The 22,199-nt window shown below is 43.9% G+C and overlaps 1 protein-coding gene across 1 annotated transcript in view; it reads right to left on the reverse strand.

Annotated features, from left to right (window-relative positions):
• Positions 1-19,630, reverse strand: part of LOC114694563 (carboxylesterase 1E-like) — a 36,102-nt gene extending 16,472 nt beyond the window's left edge. Inside the window, exons 1-7 of the mRNA XM_037206473.1 lie at positions 19,558-19,630; positions 13,370-13,577; positions 9,403-9,547; positions 6,594-6,727; positions 3,748-3,901; positions 1,938-2,042; positions 1,201-1,305 (exon numbers count right to left, since the gene is read on the reverse strand). Of these exons, the coding sequence (XP_037062368.1) occupies positions 1,201-1,305; positions 1,938-2,042; positions 3,748-3,901; positions 6,594-6,727; positions 9,403-9,547; positions 13,370-13,577; positions 19,558-19,630 (924 nt within the window). The remainder of the gene's footprint in view (positions 1-1,200; positions 1,306-1,937; positions 2,043-3,747; positions 3,902-6,593; positions 6,728-9,402; positions 9,548-13,369; positions 13,578-19,557) is intronic.
• Positions 19,631-22,199: the final 2,569 nt, after the last annotated feature.

Genomic DNA, 22,199 nt, shown 5'->3' on the forward strand with positions numbered 1-22,199 from the left:
ATGGTGGTCAGCCTTCCTGGTATACAATCTGATCATTTGGGCTGTGCTCCTAGTGCCCGCCTTGGCTGATATATGAGAACCCTACACGGGGTTCTCTCTGCAGGGTACAGGTGGAGCATGATGAGGGAGGGGCAGCAGCAGGAAGTCAACATGTCCTGGGACCTAGAGTCAGGGTCACTGGAGCTCTGGGGAGAATGTCTGCTGGCCTGCACCTGTATCCTCCCACAACCATCCCCCTGCCAGTTCCTTCTTGGCTAGAACACCCCAATTTCCCTGTGGAACAAAAGTGGAGAGGATGTGGCAGCATCAAGGGGAGCTTGAGCTGGGTATGTGAACTAGCAGAACGGACGGGATGAGCCTTCTATTCCCTCCCACTACCTGCTTTAAGTTCAGACATCTGGATATGAGATGGGGTCACCATATTCCCAAACACAGCTAATACTTAGAAATGAATACATAACAGTTTCAGTTCAACGAAGTTTAAACTAAAACTATTGCTGAAATGTTGGTGTTAGACAGTGTCTTAGCAAATAGCGTCTAAGTGTAGGGTGCTGCTAACTTTTATCTTCCCAGGAGACAAGCAAGCTTCAGAGGGAAGCCATAGCATGGAAAGCTTAGGTACAGATTCTCAGTAATATATTCTCAGAGCACTCAGACCCAGCCACATACTAAGACATTAGTTACTTAAGGATTCTGTTTCAACCAATACCTTTTCCTGGTCAAGGCTTCAAAACAAAGTGTGTACTAACAACAAAAAACTGTGACTCCTAGAAGCTCACTGACACTCATTTTCAGCATTTGCACGCACACATGCTCATGCACACGCGCGCACACATACACACACACTCATACCACACACACAGCACACACTCACACCCACACACAGCACACATGCATCAACAAGAAAAGAGAGGTCAAGAATTTGAGAGAAAGCAAGAGGAGGGGCATGAGGGAGGAAAGGAAAGGGAGAAATTACATAATTGTATTTTAATTGCAAAAACTAAAAAACTATTTTAAAAAGGAAAGCACAAAATTTGCAGTTGGCATCATTGACTGATACTGCTCCCAATAGGTAAAAACAAACAAATAAATAAATAATTTTAAAAACCCTGCATCTGGCACTTTAGAGTCATATGACAGAAGACTGAAGGAAACCTGGGTCCAAGCCTATAGAGGATGTTCACTAGACCACACACTCACCACTTTTTGCATGACCTCCAAGAGCTCGTCCTCCGACTTCTGGCGCAGGCAGTGAACAATGACAGCCGATGTGGTGGTTTTGCACCCAGCAATAGCAGCAACTTTCTGTAAGAGATGTCAGGCAACCACAGAGGTCAAGAGCAACATCAGTACCCACCATTGGTGTAGATAGTGGGGTCTATCCTCAGCCCCATCTCTAGAGACAGGAAAGTGTTCCTGAAAACACTCTAGAGCAGCCAGTGTGGTTTCTGGGACCCATGGATTTTTTTTTTTCTGTTTCAATTATAATTGTGACATCAGATATTGATGTTTCACATATCTGATTCTGTATCCTTATAACTTTAAAAATGAATAAAATGTCAAAGTATCTCAAGAGAAGCCTGGTACAGACAAGTGAGGAGCAAGAATCTATGATTCCACTGTTTAGTTCTGATCCATTCACTTGCTTATCAATCATTTGACTTCTGCTTCCAGCACGCAATGTATGAGAACTAATATAGGTGGCATGCACCCTGTCTCAACACTCAAGCTGTGCAGAACGGCAAGGCATCTGGATAGCATGATTCAGGTCAGGCACCAGCAGAGTGTGGCTTAGACGAGGCCCTAAAAGCCCTTCCTGTTCAGCCATTCTTACTCAGGAATCTCTTGAGTTGAATCTTATAAGCAGAAGGACGCCCCCACCCAGAGCCCCAGGAGATCAGAGGAAAGGACACAGGAGTTGTCCAGGGTGGTATTACTTCAGTCAGTGAAGTGGTATTCTCCATAAATAAACCGGAAGTGAAGACCACACCACTCTCAGAAATGGCTCTGTGGAAGAGGTTCTTGGCCAGAGGAGACAACACCTGTTAGGAAGGAGGAGAGGAGGGGAGAATTTATACACACCAAAGGGCCAGCTTACCCTTTTTATAATAATTTTTGGGATCATAGTTTCCCCCTTCCCTTTCCTCCCTCTAACTGCTCCCATACACCCACCCCCTTGCTGAACTCTCACATTCATGGCTTCTATTGCCACTTAAGTCTCCTTCTACACTCTCCCCTACCCCACCCATTCACCTAGGGACTGTGGCAATCTGTGGAAATGAGGGAGCCTCATCTTTCCTGGCCTTTTTCTGAGACCTTGGATCTGAGATCTTCCACAAAACCTCAGTGTAGTGGAACCAGAATACACACTAAGAAACAAAACAGGAAGTATATGGCAAGTGCCATCATGATGATCAAAACTACCTGAAAGAGAGTTCTGGCAATTCCTTGCCACAAATTCTGCAAGGGAATATTTATTACTCAGAACTTACCATAATAAAGGAGGTCATCATAAAAAAGGGTTGAGGATATAGCTTATGGGGCAACTAACAGAAAGTGAAAGAGAGAGGGGTAGAGAAGAGGAAAGGGGGAGGGGAAGTGTGAAATGATCAGAAGTACAGAAGATGTTTAATTATAATGGAAACAATTGGAATACTTCAATATCCATATATTAGGTCATTGAGTAAATAAGCAATTTCTCAGTTTTGATGTAGAATAGTGTATACTTATAAATCATAGCGTTATGTAAGAATGTTTAATGTTTATGGAAATATTTGTATCACCCTACATTATTAAGGAAAGTTTCACTGTAAAAAAGGAATATAATTAGATTATATGAAGTCAGAGAATGGATAGAGACATAAAGAGATGATGAGTGATAGATTGATAGATTATAGATAGATGCATAGATCAATGAACATATGATAAATATGTATCTATATAATATATGCATTGGTTTTAAGATGATCAATAGATGCAGATGGATGATAGATTGGTAGATTTATGGATTGATTGAGAGGGAGTATGGAGAGAGAATGGCGATAGATATGGTTCCTCAACTGTGAATTAGCACTTAGTAGTGTTTTTATGGTCCACAAAAATTCTCTACTTCTAAGCTTCTCTTTGGGTTTCCCTAAGTTCCACCCCCAACATTAGCAAAATATTTATATCTCCATGCATTTGTGTCCCATATCCCCTGCTAGGGTTTGCCCATCTCACTTCTACCTGTTCCTCTTCTCACCCACCTCCAAGCAAAATTCATCCCTCTGCTCCAGAGTCAGCTGCCCTCCCTCTTGGTTATTGACAAGTCACAAGAACACCTCAGAGTTCCCTGATGGTCATTAGCACTCAAGGCCATAGCATGTAGATCTGCCTTGGAGCCTAGAAACTACTTCTTCCTGTCTGTGGTTCATACTCAACTCTATTTCCAATAAGAAGTGGTGGGTCTTGATGCTAAATGATTATTAACAAAGGGAGGAAATTAACCAAGCGAGAAGACTAGGATTGTCCATGTCCCAAACTGTAACTGGACATGCTTATGATTCTAGAAAACAAAGTTGGACACTGAACTTTCTAGAAGCCAGAGTTAGTTTGTTCCTTAGCTCCTCCCCATCAAGTATTCTGCAAGAATTCCTGAACTCCTGTATTGAAAATAAAGATATCTGTGGCCCTTGAAGATAGCTGGTCTCCAAGAGGTCCCATCATCAATTTTACCAAAACTAGGCAGGGATTGCCAGGGACACTTACAAGAACAGAGACACTTTCACTTCCTGCTGACTCTCCAAAGATAGTCACAGAACCTGGGTCCCCTCCAAAATTGGCAATGTTGTCCTGGATCCAGCGCAGTGCAGCCACCTGGTCTAAGTGACCCCAGTTCCCCCGGCTGTGTTCATCCCCTGTGCTGCAAGAAAATATTAGGGGCATAAATAGAATAGCAAGGCTCTTGGGTCCTCGGGTGGACTTAGGGGACCTTCCAGAACTAAGCTATGCTTTAATGCCTGACCCAGAGGATGTCACCTGCCTCTCATCCCTACATTGATCTTTGTGGGGCTCTCACTATTTCTTTTAGCAACTATGTACTAAGTACCCATCATCCATCCAGCTGTACTTCTAGGATACAAAAGACAAAATCTGTCTACATTAATTTTATACTGCAGACCACAAACCAACAGATTCAAAGGGTGTATCATGCCACTAGAAAAAGAAAGTCACAAAGAAAGAGGCAAAGATAAAATCATGAGGCAGTACTGAGGTCAGGGAAGGCCTCATTGAGATGATGGCATTTGGTATAGACCTAAATAAAATTAATCTGGGTCTTATTAGCGTCTAGAACAGCTGTTCTCAACCTGTGGGTCATAACATCTTTGGTGGTCACACATCAGACATTTACATTATGATTCATAACAGTAGCAAAATTACAGTTAAGAAGTAGCAATGAAATAATTGTAGAGCTGGGGTGTCACCACAGCATGGGGAACAGTATTAAAGGGTCACAGCATTAGGAAGGTTGAGAACCATTGGTCTAGAGGATGAAATTTACTTTAGAAGAAGCATCAGGTACATAGCAGGTGGCTGCTATGAATTGTAGGTAGAACAGGGACTGGGAGACTTGGCAAGAGTCTCTGTTGTTGTAAATAATGGTGAACATTGTGCAGAGGCCTGACTTGACTCAGGCATCTCCCAGAGCATTCTGGACACTCCATGGAGCACTCTCCTAGTAAATTAACAGGTTTATAAAAACTAAGGGGTTATAACAGGCTGGAGACTTAGAGCTTTGATTAGTAAATGAAGAGATGGATGTTGGATGTGGGCTAGGAGAAAAAGAGGAGACCAAAAGCCTACAAGGTCTTTGTCCAGAGCACTCAGGAAGTTGGAGCTGCCAGCAGCTATGCAGAGGATCTTATGGAAAACAGACAAGGTCTTTGTTGTAGGGAACAATTAGTTGGTGACAAAGGCCTTGCGATGTGGTATGTGCCCTGCACACAGCCAGAGGAGGGATGAGGTGTTAACTAAATAGGAGCACCTGGGGTTCAAAGGTGAAGACTACAAAAAGGGAGCTATGTTAGTACTTCTGGGGTTGCTCAGGGCATTAGTGGAGAGGAAGACACATGTAGCCTGAAGACAGAGAGTAGAAGAACTAAGAAGGAGCCACTGAGGAGGAGGGAAGTGGCCAAAGCCAGGAATGGGAGCCTCTCAAAAGGGCCAGAATAGGTTGTCTATGGCTGGTGTAGTGAGCCACATGAGCTTGGGATGAGCACTGGTGGAGGTCATGGTTGGCCTTGAGAACAGCCTGGCAGGGCCGTTAGTTAAAAACTGGCCTGTAGCACCACTAACTGAGCTCCCTACACGGGTCCCCTCCTTCCCCGGTTTCCTGGGAGAAGAAGTCAAACATCCCAGGGCAATGCTGGTGCTGATCCTGTCATAGAGGAGGCGGGAAGCTGAGGGCACAAGTGAAATTGGATGAGTCCTTAAGTGGCAGCAACGTGAAGAGCAGCCCTCACAAGGCAAGCGTGAGTGTGGTGGGTAGGGTAAACATCCTGAAAGGGAGCTCAGAAGGAAGCGGGCAGCTGTGGTTGTGGAATGAAGGGGGATATGGTCCGAGAAAGACGGACCTGGAAACATCATGAAGAAACATAGCGAATAGCCTCATGAAGAATGACATCACTAATGCCTGTTTGACTTTGCAGATTCCATGGTTTGGATATGATTGATGTGACAGGGTTCATGTGCTGGGGCCTTGGTCCCTAAAGAGACGCGGCATTATGCAGTGATAGAATCTGTGGAAGGCGAGGCCCAGTGAAAAGTAATTAGGTCATTGGGTACACTGTATTCTTTTAGGATCTGTGTGCTCAGGGAAATCAGGTTACATTCTGAGACAGTGAGCTTGTACCTGTGTGAGTATACCTGTGCTTACAGTTTTTTTTTTTTTTTTAACTTGAACCAAGCTAGAATCACCTGGAAAAAGAGAAGGACAATTGACAAAATGCCTCCATTGGATTAACCTGTAGGCAAGACTGTGGAGACAGTGTCTTGATTAATGATGATGGAAGAGTGGTCTCAATGGGTGGTCCTCTGATATATGAAAAGTAAAATCAGTGAGCCTTAAGAGCAAACCAGTAAAGAACATTCCTCCATGGTCTCTGTTTTAGTTCCTTTCTCAAATTCCTGCCCTATCAGCTGTGATTGGGATGTATAAGCCAAATAAGCCCCTTCTTTCTCAAATGCCTCTGGTTATGATATTTTATCACAGCAATAAAAAAACTAGGACATTAACCTGTCTCCCTCTCCTCCCCAGCTTATTTCCCTCCCATGTGCTTTGCTCTTTATCCTACAGACTAAATTTCTTTTCCTCCACTAATGCATTATAAGGTAGAACCTTTCATCACCCAACTCTGCTGAAATAGCCGAGTCTATTTGGTGGCTTTGGGCCACCCAGACTCTGAGCTAAATAAATCTGTTTTTATCATCAATCAGTTTCAGGTAAATTCCTATTTTAAAAGAGAGAGAGGGGGAGAGGGGGAAGAGAGAGAGAGGGGAAGAGAGAGAGACCAATGCAGGTCTAATAAGGCAGATAGAAAGGTCCAAAACCCTACCTGAGGAATCCCCAGATGCCCAGGCGATACTGAATGGCCACCACCACCAGATTTTCATGTGCAGAGAGGGCCAGTCCATCATAGGTGGATGCTCCACCCACTATCAGTCCTCCTCCATGGATCCACACCATCACCTGGACAACAAGAAAAGAACCATTCTATTCATAGGAATAGAATTGAGAAGGAGCTCATACATTTTCTGGTTTGGCTTTTTTGGCCAGATCCTGGCTCTGAGGGACCACCACTCAAATTCAAGGAGTGCCAGCCGGTTGTGAAAGGGAGTCTCTGTCCTCATCTTGCCTGGCTAGGCCAGGAGGCCATCACAGTCATCATCTCTACTTCTCCCTACAGACCCCGCCCTGTTCTGTGTCTATTCAGGTCTTTTCAAAGTAAGAAACATTATCATGGGAAACAAAGGGGCCAGGGAGGTCATGTGCTCTTGACCACTGCACCATTCCAATGCCTGAAAATGATCAAGGAGCAGTATTCAAATCTTACTTTCAGCTCTATTAATACTAATGTACCTGAGTGATTGTCTCAAGGTCCACACACATCTTCAATGGCACCCCTTCCCAATGTTCCCTCTCTCTGTTGTCTCTGCACAGTCAAGTTCTCCCCGATCCTGCTAAGCCCAGTTAAATACACATCCTCTGTGAAGTCTTCAGTCATTTTACTACCCGAGTGCTGTGGTGGTATTGTGCTCCCCAAAATATTGTGCACCCTAATAAACTTATCTGGGGTCAGAGACAGAACAGCCAGTAGATACAAAGGCTAGAAAATGGTGGCACTCGCACCTTTAATCCTAGCACTCCAGAGGTAGAAATCCCTCTGGATCTCTTTGAGTTCAAGGCCACATTGGAAATGGCCAGGCATGGTGATACATGCCTTTAATCCCAGAAAGCGAGCCTTTAATCCCAGGGAGTGGTGGTAGAAAGCAGAAAGGTATATAAGGTGTGAGGACCAGAAACTAGAAGCATTTGGCTGGTTAAGCTTTTAGGCTTCTAGCAGCACAGTTCAGCTGAGATCCATTCGGATATGAGGACACGGAGGCTTCCAGTCTGAGGAAACAAAACCAGCTGAGAAGTTGGCCAGGTGAGGTGGCTGCGGCTTGTTCTGTCTCTCTGATCTTCCAGCTTCACCCCAATACTTGGCTCTGGGTTTGTTTTATTAATAAGAATCTCTAAGATTCCTGCTACAGAGTGCCTAGAACACACCAACGAATGTGAGTAGACTTGAGGCCGAGGGAGCACACAATAGCCTCTAATTTCATGATTCCTGGATTTAAAAGGCTTACCTGTCATAGAACTGAGAGACAATAAAGTTATAATGTTACACAACATTATATATGCTATATATTTATATAACATTACTAATAAAAGTAACAACATATTCAGCAATAGTATTCTGAGCAATTTAAAATGGTTGTTCACAATGTGGACACTTATATTGTCCAACTTGACAGATAGGAAAATAGGTAAGCATGAGATGTCACCTGAATGAAAGCTGGAGATACGACCTAACTTACCATCTGGCCCCAGCAGCTTCACACTGGGCTCCCATCTCCTGCCATGGCTTATGACCACAACTCAGTAAACTGCTGCTGGACAGGAATTGGAACCCCTGCAACTCTAGGGCTTTAGCCAAGAGTAAGACTATAATCCCTTCTCTCTGGTACATTGTTGCTGCTGTCCTGCCAACTGAACCAGGACTGGCTAGACAATCACCATCCAGTGTTCACATGGATAACTCCTGTTTGAGGAGAAGAAGCTGAGAAGGTAAGACACGGCTTGGTCTTTCAGCAAGTGGGATGTAGACCAAAGTTTCAAACCCAGACCCTGTGGTCAAGGCTTGTGTGCATTGCTGGGAGGTGTCCTACCCCCAGGCTCCAGGAGATCCTATTTCTCTTACTATAGGACTGATTATGTCCAAGGAAGGACTGAGTCAAACTCATCTTGTGTGAAGACTGAGCTCAAGGGCTGGTGGACAATGACATGCTCAAGACATTATGAGTTCTATCCTAGAGGATTCTGGGAGACTGGGTGGATGCTCACACCCTTCCTTATTCCACTTCAAGGATCATCTCTTTTACAGTCATCCTCCCCAAGTAACTCTGGCCTATAATGGGCAGGCTGCCCTACCCCTGCCTCTTCATTACTATAGGAAATGCTGACTCACTGGGTCATCAGCACAAGCCAAAGGCAACTAGGGAGGAGAAGGATCTATAATAAAATCACAGGTGGTTGGCAAAGGGCATGAAAAAGTGCTTATGAGATTGCCCCAGACTCTTCTTTCCACACTGCCATCATGGTAGTGATAGTTGCCACAGGTAATGTGGAGACAAAGGCAGCACACATCTCCCTCACCAGCCCCTGCCTAGGAGCACAGGCGTGAAGATGGAAGACCCAAGCACTTGTTCTCTTCTGTGTGCCTTTCCTTCCCTACCTGAGCCTCAGTTTCTCTATCTGTAGAGAAAGGCTTGGCTGCTCATTTTTCTCTAAGATTCCTTCTGGTGCCAACATCATTGTAAATTGTGTCTTAGCTGCTCTGGGAACAGATTCTAATTTAATAACTGAAAGTAGCCTTTTTCCTTTCAGTAGCATAAGAGAGTATGCAAAAATCAAGATGTAATTCCAGGTGGGCAGCAGATCTGATGTCTTTGGGTGATGGTGAAATAAGGAAAACTGGTGAGGGAACTCTTGAATCAGTCTGCCCATGGTGCTCTGTGCCCAGTTGCCATTGTTGACTTCTAGATGCACAGAGATCTGGATGCTGGAACTCATGAGTCTGCGTCAGTGGTCCCCATGCTTACTGGCAGCCTGCTGCTCCTTGTCAAGTCGGCAGGGGTGTAAATATTGAGGTAGAGACAGTCTTCAGAAAACTGAAGAGGAATGCGCTCCTTTCTGTTGGTTAGGAGGTCATTGACCATCTGCCCTCTCACCGCATCTTGGGAGCACCTAGGAGAGGAGAAAAAATACCAGATGCTCCTCCAGAACAAAGCTGAAAATGCCACCTTAGGGCCAGCACTGTACTTGAAGGCTTGATGCTGTGGGTGGAGCTATTTTTCACTGGACCAGACTTATGTGTAATTGGTAAGAGGGTATCTAAAATTACTAGTGGGAACCCTGGGACTCAAAGAGTCTCCCAGCCCTGAAGATGGAGATAAAATTGATGCTTTCCCCTTCCTAGAGTCTTTGGGATGCTTTGGCTCAAGGACAGACAGGCTCATATAGTGCCCTGTTCTGGGAGATAATATCCCCACACTACCAGTAACAGGGCTGTGCCTTCAATTTGCTTTGTACAAGGGGCTTCCGGGTATCTGTGCTCCTCCATACTCTACTTCTTAGGAGACTTCTATTAACCAGAAAGGCTACCTCCAATGACAGCCTGCTGCAGGTCAGGAGTAATAGCTTTGTGTGATGACCTCATAAGAACTGCCTTCTAGGCTGCCTCAGCCATTGATGAGCTGGATGGCCTTGAGTGAATTCATACTTTGCTCTGGGTCCCAAACCCCAGGTCCATGTGAGGTGAGTGCTTAGAGGGTTGCATATCAGCCTTTATCATCTTCTTATTCCAGTAATCACTCCTGTATTATCTGATAACAGAGTTCAAAGGTGAAATGGTAGCAATTGTGTCTGGCACTGATTTAAATTCTCGTAATGTACAAACTCACATGGCAAATCATCCCTACACTTGGATTCTACTTTTACTCCCAAGATTGTAGATGAGAAAACAAAGACAGGGAAGTTTGACAGTCTGCCCAAGATCACACAGCTGAGATGCTTCAGGCTGTGCAGTTTCTTAATTCAAGTAAATTATAACTAACATGATCCAGTCTTATGTGACACAGATGGAAGTCACACTGGCCTCAGTATGTATAAGTAACAGTGAGGCTCTCAGTGCCAGGATGATGAAGTTGCCACATGGCTAAAGTGAAGTCAGAAAATTATTATCTGGAGGCTTTCTTTTTTTTTTTAATTAAGAAATTTTCTACTCACTCTACATACCACCCACAGATCCCATCTCCTCCCTCCTCCCACCCCCAGCCTTCCCTCCCAAGCCTTACCCCACATCCCCACATTCCCCAAGTCAAGTTCTCCCACAGGGGGTCAGCAGAGCCCAGCACACTGAACCTAGGCAGGTCCAAGCCCCTCCTCACTGCACCAAGGCTATGCAAGGCGTCACACCACTGCCACTGGGCTCCTAAAAGCCTGCCCATGTGCCAGGAACGGATCCCGATCACCCTGTCTGAGTGCCCCCAAACATCTCAAGCCAAACAACCGTCTTCCGTATCCAGAGGGCCTAGTCCAGTCTCATAGAGGCTCCACAGCCACTAGTCTACAGTTCATGGGCTTCCACCAGTGTGGCCAGTCATCTCTGCACATCTTTACATCATGATCTTGACGTCTCCTGCCTGCAGAATCCCTTCTCTCTCTCTCTCTCTCTTTTTTTTTCTCTCTCTCTCTCTCTCTCTCATCGATTGGATTCCCATAGCTCAGCCTGGTGCCTGGCCGTGGATCTCTGCATCTGCCTCCATCAGTCACTGAACAAAGGCTCTATGATGGCAGTTAGGGTATTCACTAGACCGGTCACCAGAGTACGGTCACTAGAGTAGACGTCAGGCACCCTCTAGACCACTGCCAGCACTCCAAGGTGGGGTCATACTTGTGGATTCCTGAGAGCCTCCCCAGCACCCTGCCTCTTCCTTTTCCCATGATGTCCTCATCTATATGGTCAATAAGACAAAATGACAGCCTACAGAATGGGAAAAGATCTTCACCAACCCTACATCTGACCATAATGAGGCATGGTATCTCCCTCCCTGCCCTCCCACTCCGTCCCTGTTCCAGCTCGACCCTCCCATTTCCCTATGTTCTCATCCCCACTCCTCACTCTCTGCCCCGCTCCCAGTCCACTCATGTAGATCTCATCCACTTCTCCTTTACTGGACCATGCATATGTCCCTCCTAGGGTCTTGCACTGTTAGCTAGCCTCTCTGGAGCTGTGGGTTGCAGTCTGGCCATCCCTCCCCTCACATCTAGTATCCACTTATGAGTGAGTACATACTATGTTTGTCCTTCTGAGTCTGGATTACTTACTCAGGATTATATTTTCTAGTTCTATCCATTTGCCTGCAAATTTCACGATATCATTGTTTTTTACTGCTGAGTAGTACTCCATTGTATGTATGTGCTACATTTTCTTGATCCATTCTTCAGTTGAAGGGCATCTAGGTTGTTTCCAGGTTCTGGCTATTACAAATAATGCTGCTATGAACATAGTTGAGCATGTGTCCTTTTGGTAAGATTGAGCATTCCTTAGGTATATGCCCAAGAGTAGTATAGCTTGGTCTTGAGGAAGACTTATTCTCAATTTTCTTAGAAACCGCCATACTGATTTCCAGAGTGGACTGTACAAGTTTGCATTCCCACCAGCAGTGGAAGAGTGTTCCCCTTGCTCCACATCCTCTCCAACATAAGCTGTCTTCAGTGTTTTTGATCTTAGCCATTCTGACAGGTGTAAGATGATATCTCAGAGTTGTTTTGATTTGCATTTCCCTCATGACTAAGGATGTTGAGCAATTACTTAAATGTCTTTCAGCCATTTGAAATTCTTTTGTTGAGAATTTTCTATTAAGCTCTGTAGCCCATTTTTAAATTGGATTGTTCAGTATTTTGATGCCTAGCTTTTTGAGTTCTTTATATATTTTGGAGATCAGCCTCTGTCAGATGTAGGGTTGGTGAAGATCTTTTCCCATTCTGTAGGCTGTCATTTTGTCTTATTGACCATATCCTTTGCTCTACAAAAGCTTCTCAGTTTCAGGAGGTCCCATTTATTAATTGTTTCTCTCAGTGTCTGTGCCACTGGTGTTATATTTAAGAAGTGGTATCTGAAGGCTTTCTTAAGTCAACAAAAGCAAGGGGTCCAAATGTATGAAGCATTGTTTGGGAAGTAGACAACAGGCAAATGACTGAAAAGTAAGGTCAATGCTACAAGAACAGTTCTCTTGTGATAGGACATTGCATGTGCTTTCTGTTTTCTTCCATTGGCTTCTGTGTGTTTCTTAACTTGTCTGTAGTACTTATGCATTGCATTTGGATCAGAGCATTAAAGACAGCAGACATGATTTCATAAAAGAAAAGAAGGCAGCCAGATGTGGAATCTTAGATATCCTCAGACATCCCTTGCTTAGGAGAAATAACATCTGAACTGATGTTTGTGAGTGTCTTGGGTTCTCTGGGGGTGGCTACGAGGCCATATAGAACTGCTGGTCTTTTTATCATCTGATCAGGATAATTGAGGCACACAAACCATTGTTCAGGTTGTTAGTGGATGGCTAGTTAGGTCTGGGAGAGGCATCCCCTTCTCCATTTCCCCATTAATTTTCAGCAAAGAAGAGACAACACTAGGGTAGATAACCCCGGGATACCTCTTTTCCTTCCTTATCATATTCTAACATATTACATTATTTATTTGTAAACTTCTGTGCTTTCTCTTGTCTTTCCCTCCTACTGAAACACAGCTCAACGATTCTAGGAATTTGAACTTGGTTCGTTAATGGATCTTCACACTAGAACATACCTGGTTCACAAGAGGGGCTCAATGCATGTGTGCTGAACAGAGGACTCTAGAAAGCTACTATGGTTCTGAAATGATTCTAGGGTATTCCAGAAGAATTCCAAAACAGTGTACAGTAGATCAGAGAACTGTTTTGATTCCTTCCCGTATCACTCAGAAATATTTCCTAACTGAAGGAGATAACCACCCCAGCAGCTTACATAGGAGGGTAAGAGATGGCATTCTTCACAAAACTCCAGGGCTCTGCAGGCTGTGGAGGAGCAAACCTCAGGGATCCAAGAGGAGGCTTGGCAAAGGGGACTCCCAGGAAGACGGCCACAGGCTGTGTGAATCCTTCTAAGCTGACATACTTCCCCAGGACTTTCCCATAAACGGTGTTCACCACGGGTGGTGAGGATGGGTGTCCTGCTAAACAAAGAGAGGACACATAAATTCATCAGAAGGAAAAGGTCAGACCTGGGTTCTAGGTGGGTTTGGGCACTTTTATGATGTGGCATTGGATAATAAGTCATTTGAACCGTTAGAGGTCTCATTTGCTTCTGACATAAAAGCACTAAGAAGAAAACTGCCCTTATGTCAGAGCACCAAGTGGAAAAGAAAGCTGAGGTTAGGATTAGAAAAGCGGTCACCAGAAGGTCTCTGCAAAAAGAGGCTAGACTGAAATAAACAGGACCAAACAAGAGGTTACCCCTTATCTCATAATGGCTGAGAAATGCTGAGATGAGAGAGTTTGTATCCTGTGAAAAGACCCAGGTAGATGCCATAAGAGTTAGAGGAAGGAAGGTGGCCTTCTGATTGGTGCCACCACATTGGAACTGGTGCTTGATGTAAGTAAAGAAAGATGAAAGGCTAAGGGATAAATAAGCAAGAAGAAATAAGAGTAAGACAGAATAACCCAGGGCTTGGCTAAGAAGGGAGGGCAGCATATGACTACAGGCAGAATTCTGTAGGAAGGGTAAGATAAGCTAGGATGAACAGATACAAGCTAGGGATGGGAATGACATTAGGTTTCATGCCATAGAGTAGGATGCAGCAGTAACAGTTTTGGTCCCAAGAACACAATGATCTTCTAAGATATTCTGCTGACTCTATGTAGGGCCATCTAAATGTAAAGATGGATGGCAGGCCCTGTCTGAACCATTGGCTCCATTCTTACAAAGCAGGCGATCTTTGCTCATGTCCTTGAAGTTTTCCTCCTGTCTACCTGCTGTGGGATCTGAGGGGACCAGCGTGGCCCTTCTTCAAGAGACAGAAGGACATTCCTACACTTCACCATCAACAATCCTGATGTTTCATCATTTGGTTAATAGTCAGAGTATTACTTATAAGACATGCACCCTCTTATCTTCACATTGTTTCCCATTGCATAGAGATGGTACGGGTGAAAAATACACATCCTTAGAATGTGCCCCACAAGAAAACTCCAGATTTTATCAAACAGAAAAATAGTGTGTGGCACTGAGGAGTCTTCATGGAAAAGTAGCTTATAAAATGACATCCATAACACATGGCTTCAATAGCTAAACCCAAAGTGTGTACATTTGGGTTACTTTTCATTGTTTCTGTTTCTAATTACTGTAAATAAAACCAAATGAAATTGGAGTAGAGATGTACATTTGATACCCAATTTATGATGTTTTGGTTTAATGGCATTTAACTAATGATGTATGTTTTTCTTTAAGATCATTAGATTATCAGAACATAACCCTGTCAAAAGTCTAAGATGAGCTTTATAGAGATAGGAGCCATTAACACTGTAAACTCTTTGAGGAAATCCAAGCTATAAGCTTGGAGCCATGTCTAATGTCATTAGAAGTCAATTCTACATTTTTCTGTTTTTGTCATTGGTGTTAATTATTACCACACCACTAGAACCAGACTTCCTGGAAAATCTGGACATAGGGAGATCTACAGACGGCAACACTGCATGTTGAAGTTTTTCATGAACCTTAAGAGTTTTCTTTTTTCTGAGCGTAGGGCCCATTTATAATTAAGAGGAAAATGCTCTGAAGAAATATGGAGAAATATATGAGGAATGAGGACTTGTTAACTGCCCTGATGTGGAGCCAAAGTAAAGAAAGTGTACTAAAGTGGGAGTAAGTGATGCTGGCTCCTAATGAGATGCAGTGAAATGTCTTGGTGAAAGATTCCTCTAACCAGTGATGGGGCATGCTTGTGACTGAGGCTAAGGTCCAAGGATCACCTCAAGTTTAGGCTAGCTTGGGATAGATAGTAAGGCAAGAAGAAGCAAAAAAGAAAGGGAAATGCCACTGGTTTGGTCATCTCAATACCAGAAGAAGGTCAGGACCTTCTTATGACCCACTTGAAGTGAGAGTATATGGCAAGGGTGTATGTGACTTTATGGAAGGGAGAGGAGGTGTAAAGGAAGAGAGAGATCCAACGATGAAAACAGGCGTGGATAGAGTTTAGAGCTAGAGCAGCCACAAGAGCGGTGTCAGGAGGACAGGCACCGTGGGAGCCTAGGCAGCAGAAGAGGAGGAATGGCAAAACTGTTGAGTGTCAGCTTATAAACACCGAGGGTTCAGTGATGAACTTCCCCCATAGCAGCCAGCGTAACGTGTATTTGGCTCTAATGAGTAGGGGCGACAAGAGTGTTGGCAACAGTTGATACCACTTACTTACACTGTATGGAATGGTCACAGATTGGACATCTCCTATACCCCAAATTCACATTTCAGTTCCTTTAATAGTCCCCAAAGTCTTGCCAGGTACTGTTAATATTCCCACTTACCAGTTTTTGGAAGTATGGACCTCCAAAAGATGGAGCTGTGATAGCATTGCCAGGGTAACCAGCTGCACAGAAGCATTCTTCTCCATATTCCTTTCTTACTGTTACCCAGTTCTAGGACTTTCTCGGTATCTTATGTCCACAGGAAATAAAACTCAAGAAAGGATGAGGCTGTCAGGTCCCGGAAGGCTGAGCATTTGCTCTGGATCCAAGAGCCAGAGGTAGATCAGAGTATGAATTTCTAGGTAACTCTGGGAAGAGTATATGTTCTTATGAGCCTAAATTTCTCAGCTGATGAAATGGAAGGATTATATGTTGAGATTCAGAGTTGGGGATTTAGCTCAGTGGTAGAGCGCTTGCCTAGCAAGCACAAGGCCCTAGGTTCGGTCCTCACCTCCAAAAAAAAAAAAAAAAAAAGAGAGAGAGAGAGAGACTCAATACTATACTTTATATTGACCGTGACTGCTGTACTCTGTGTGGCTGATGCTTTCACTTGTAGGACCCCATTACCCTGTAGGAACTGTCACTCTTAGGATTTATTCAATCTAGTGTCAGCACCCTAACCATTTCCTTTATCCAGACCCCATAGCATGGACCATTTTCTTTGCGCTCATCCCCTAGAACCTTACACCACACAATCAAAGCAGGCAGTGTTCCCTAGTTTCCCTTGCAATTCAAACACATCCTACACCTGCTTATGCTGTGTCAGCTCTCTGTGCAGAGGACATCCTAAAGAGCAGCTTGCAAAGACTTCCTACTCTTGTGTTTCCTGCCTGAACCTGATTCTTCCTCTTTGCCCCTCACCCAGTTCTGTATCTTTTCTCTTAAGAACCCCTAATAACAATGCCTTTCCAGCAGTAATGAGATCCTGATGAGTTGACCTGACCGTATCTTTTCTTTTAATCCACTCCTTTTGAAATCTGCCCTTATTCATCCATGTGTTTCTTACACTTTCTCTCAACAACCACCATGCTACACACTTTAGAAACAAACAAACAAACAAACTATCTAGTCCTTCCTACCATCCAGTCAAGTAGGAAAACTGAGTGGTCATTGTCCCTCTTTATGATGTACAGGTTTGACTCCTGGCCTTTCTGCACCAACCCGTGCTCCTGGGTCTCAGAGTTATTATCCTCTCCTAATCACAGTGTGTCCAGGCCCAGAGCAACCCTGGTCTGGGCCACTCCACAAGCGAACCCAGGTCAAGAGAGTGAAAACCCTGCAGAATTAGTTCTATTTTGCCTTTGTTATACACACATCTCTGTCTACCTCTGCCCGGAGCAAGTATTTTGACTTGTATTTAAAAGGACTCACCCAATGTCATGCAGGCTGATAGAGACACCAGAACCAGAGCACAGAGGTACATCATGGAAAACAGACTTGCAATTGAGTGAAGTCTTCACGTCTAATTTGCAATGAAAAAGAATGTACTGACTCCACCCCTGTGCTGGAGACCCACCCAGAAATCTTGGCCATTATGCACAATTATAAAATCTATAATGACAGAAAACCCTCCTCTTGTCTAAGAGGCTCCCAGGGCTTTCCGTGAGATCTCTAAGCTACACCTCCTGTTTACTCTGCTTAGCTTTTATGTTCACACGCCCACAGTTTGCCCTCTTTTATTCGAATAGTCACAACTCAAGTCTCAGACTACAGATGGCTGGAAACTCATCCAACCATTTTTTTTATTCACCAATTTCCCCCAGCAACACTCTCACCTCAGTGCTCTGTGAGCTTCCTGAAGCCTGGCAGATGCCTTCAGACTGAAGCTTTGGTTGGGGGTACTCACAATAGGTTAGGAATCGTTAAGAGTCCATCACAACCCCACAGGGGCTCATCACAGAGTTTAGAATACATCTCTTGGCTTCTAGGCTGACACTTTCAGGGTTTCTCAGGTGTAATAGTGATCTTAAATTAGATCCAGCCTCCTTAGTGAAGTCTAAATTAGCTTTGCAATATTCCTGACAAGTGGTCCTGCCTGGTGTCACACACACAATCAAGGTCAGAGAACTCACCAGCTTTCAGAGCAGGCATTTAGGATAGAACTCCCTTACAGTAAAGGAACTGCATTTCTCCAAATCCTTGGCTCTAATTATCTATCTATCCTTAGTTTCATATACACTACAAACAGTTACCAAAATGAAAGTTCCTTGAGAGCTGTTGTAGATGGGAAGGTGATTCCAAGACATGGACCCATTTCTCAAGCAACCCTCTGAACAGACAACAAAACAGATGTGGGGATTGAGAGATACTGCAGTGCATCTGAAAGCTCCAACATAGAGTGGTACAGTGTTAGGGTGCACATGAGAGGGTCTTTACAAGGTGCTGATGATTGAGGGAGGTGGCTCAGGTCCTCTTTCCTAATGTTTCTAAATGCCCTATAGGAGGGATTTATTTCAAACAGTCTGGTACACCTGACTCTTCACTCAAGGTGGAGATGAGAGTCTCTAGATACTGGCATGGGAATACAGACTTGCTGTTTTGTGAAGGGAAAATACAAGTCATAGATTATTGTGATTGCCTTGGGACATAGCCTATTAATTCTCTAAAAATTCAATGTAGAGTTTTCCCACAGGGTGCAAAAACTCCAGGCCTATGCATATACTCAAGATAATTAAAAATGTCAGCCATACAAAAACTTCTACATAAATAACACTGTTATTTATGAGCCAAGAAGTGCAACTATCCAAAATGAATGACTAAACAAAAGGTAGTCTGTTCAGGATGTTGAATGCTGTTGGTAAGAACATCATCCTGGGTGTTGGGGGCTGAGGATAAGAAACAATGAGGAGCAGGTGCCAATGGAAGGAACTACTGTTTGCTTTTAAGTCTTTTCTTTGGAGTGAGGAAAACACGCTGGGGAAAAACTAAAAGTTGGTGTGTATATACCTGACAGTTCACATGTTGAAGCTCTACCCCCTCACCCCAAACCTTTGTGACTATGTTTAGACACAGGCCCACTAAAGATTAGAGCAGTAAAATGAGAACATGAATGTGGGTACCAATCTAATCTGCTTGATGTCATCATGACAGGGATTCAGGAAATGCAAAGTGACCCCACTGGCAAATGTGCAGAGGGCTACCACATTGAAAGGCACGAAGGAGACACCCTGTGCAAACCAAAGACGATGGCCTGAAAGAACACCAACCTGCTGGCACTTGAAGTTCAGTTGTCAGCCTCTAGAAAAAAGAAAGAAAGAAAGAAAGAAAGAAAGAAAGAAAGAAAGAAAGAAAGAAAGAAAGAAAGAAAGAAAGAAAGAAAGAAAGGAAGGAAGGAAGGAAGGAAGGAAGGAAGGAAGGAAGGAAGGAAGGAAGGAAGGAGAGACAAAGAGAAAGGGAGGGAGGAAGGAAGGAAGAAAGGTAGGAAAGAAGGAAGGAAGAAGGAAGGAAGGAAGGAAGGAGAGACAAAGAGAGAGGAGGAGGAGGAAGGAAGGAAGGATGGAAGGAAGGAAGGAAGGAAGGAAGGAAGGAAGGAAGGAAGGAAGGAAGGAAGGAAGGAAGGGCTAACCCAACACTTAGCTTGTGATAATTTGTTAAGGTAGCCTAAGAACAATGACATATAAACCAACCCAGCACTTTCCTTGTTGTCCAATGGACATAAAGCCCTGATATGAGTAGAGGACGCCTAACATAACGAACCACTCAGTGTCAAAACCAGTAGCAGAACCTGTGACATCTGGCTTTCAGCCTGTGGTTCCTGGCTGCCGTTCATCTTGCTTAAGGCAATAGGAAGATGAACTAACCGCAGCTATTTCATAAGAAAAAATGCTTTGATCTTGTGCACAATCACATTGACTGTTCTGTAGTCAGAGAAAAAGATAGAAGGGCTGAGGGCTAGGAACGGCACGGGAGAAAGCAGGAAGCAACAGAGGTGTGTTTTCTTCATCAATTCAAACCAATGTTGAAGAGTTAGAATCAGTTCCCAGAGATGATCTGCTCTGCAAACACTGGCCTGGGCTGGGGTTTCTCTTTTGCTTTTATCTACAAAGGAAATTGTGGGAGTCCTCTTTCCCTCTAGGCCTGTTGGCCACCAGCTGGAGAGGGGAAAGAGGCAGAAGGGGCGACAGAAAGCTTTGTATACGTCCCATGAGCACGAGTGGAGACAGCCCTCTGGGAGACAGATTTCAGTGAATCAGCTCAACTTTATTCCAGAGTATAAGGAATCTATAGGATTGGAGAGCCTGGGGACAAGCCCTAATTTGCATTAAGTGGCACACTCCTATCACAAGGCTTAATGTGTGGCAGTAGGGTCCTATAGCAGAGCTCCCAGTGCAAGTCTTCTTAGCAGGGATCTGTGCCAAAGGTCAAGCTAAAGATGAATCGGGCATCTGGTTTAGAAACACCTTTTAGATAAGGTCAGTCCTCCAGGCCCAGGGACATTCTCCAGATGAGGGCAGGTAGAGAGCAGGAAGCTTTGCTGGGGAGGGAGGGAGTTCCGTATTGCTGGTCTTAGAGAAAAAGCTGCTAGGCTTATGGTGGACTGCAACCTCAACCAGCCATCAATGTATTTACAGAAAACTAATAGTACAGACAGTATGCTGGTTGGGGTCAACCTTTAAATTATAACACACACACACACACACACACACACACACACACACACACACACACATGCCCAGAGGGCAGGGGGAGACTGGTCCTTAAAGAAGTGCTAAGTTTTATCTGGGAGTAAGCAGGGGACATTGTAATACATCAAAATGATGCTGTAGAAATCAGGTATTCATCTGAAGGCTGGCTGAGGAAACATTTAAGGCAAAACAGTAGAGCTGTATAAGCTGTTTTAAAACAACATTTATTGGCTACAAGGGTTAGTAGTGGGGACTCCAAGGTGGCACTGGTCCAAGTTTAACTGGATGATTGGAAGACTAGTATCCTCTTGATAGTGCTATTTGCTGGATATAATGGCATTTGTATGAGACTATGGTTTTGATAAACCCTATTTAAAGTCCAAAGTTTCAAGTTTCTTTGAGATTCATGAAACCTCTTAACTATAAACCCCTGTAAAATCAAAATCAAAAAGTAGAACAAATTTTTCAAACATATAATGTTACAGGATATACATAACATTTCCAAAAAGGTAGGGAAGGGAGCATAGTGAGGAAATACTGGACCAAAGCAAGACCGAAAACCAGCTGGGCAAATTCCAAACTCTGCATGTTCATGTCTGATATCAAATTCCTCTTTATATCTCCAAGTCCTGTTAGCTTTGTTGACTTCAACACACTTCTTTCTTTTGGGCTGTTTCCCTGTTAGCAGCTTTCCTCAGCAGGTATCCCATTGCTTTGGCATCTACAACATTTTGGAGTCTCCAAGGCAGTCAATCTAGGCTTCATCTTCATGTTTCACACAATGGCCTTCTTAGGCCTCCTTAGAGGGACACCCATGACACACACCCAGCCTCAGCAGCTCTCTCTCTCTCTCTCTCTCTCTCTCTCTCTCTCTCTCTCTCTCTCTCTCTCTCTCTCTCTCTCTCACACACACACACACACACACACACACACACACACACACAAATCATGTTTGATCTGTCAAAGTTCAAAGACAATCAATGCATAAGATCCAAGAAGTTGATCCTGCCTAATAGTTTAACGGTTCAAATTTCCCTCTCCATTATTTAAATTGAAATGTTTACCAGAGGCAAGCAGGATCGGGTCACTGCTGAAACTGACTACAATTCATATTAACAGGAATGGGATTGTAGCTTAGAGATATAGAACCCACTTACTCTACATGAGGCTCTGAGGACTACAGTAAGTAAATTTTTAAAACAAAAATAAAATTCATAACTGCAACAAAACTAGCAACAGAAAAGAAAAAAACATATGGAAAAAATAAAAAGGAAACAACACCTTTTGAAAGTAAAGAAAGAAATGCTCCCAATGTAAATGTTGAATAAGCAATAGAAAGGAATGAACATAGCCCATGCTGAGCAAAGCTTCTCTCCAGATTTTCTAAGCCACAGGGGCAGAGGAAAACCCAGAAGTTTTCACCCTTATTCTATCAGGGCATCCAACAGGTTTTGAGTGGCAATGAGTTATGGTTAAAGCTCATTCATTAAAGTCAACTCTGCTGAGTTGTGTGCTGGGATGAGTTGACATAGGATGGTGCTATCTCCAGGCATGGATTCTCTCTGAATCTTACTAGATTGTGTGCTATAGAGATGGAGAAAACTGTGGAGCCATGGCAGGTCCAAAGCACTGCTGGGTAAGGTGGGAATGGGGATGCAATGGAACCACAAAGCGCTATGCTGGCATAAAAGCGGTGGAAACGTGTGATCTTCT

The sequence above is a fragment of the Peromyscus leucopus genome, chromosome 5, assembly GCF_004664715.2.
Source record: "Peromyscus leucopus breed LL Stock chromosome 5, UCI_PerLeu_2.1, whole genome shotgun sequence".
NCBI lineage: Eukaryota > Metazoa > Chordata > Mammalia > Rodentia > Cricetidae > Peromyscus > Peromyscus leucopus.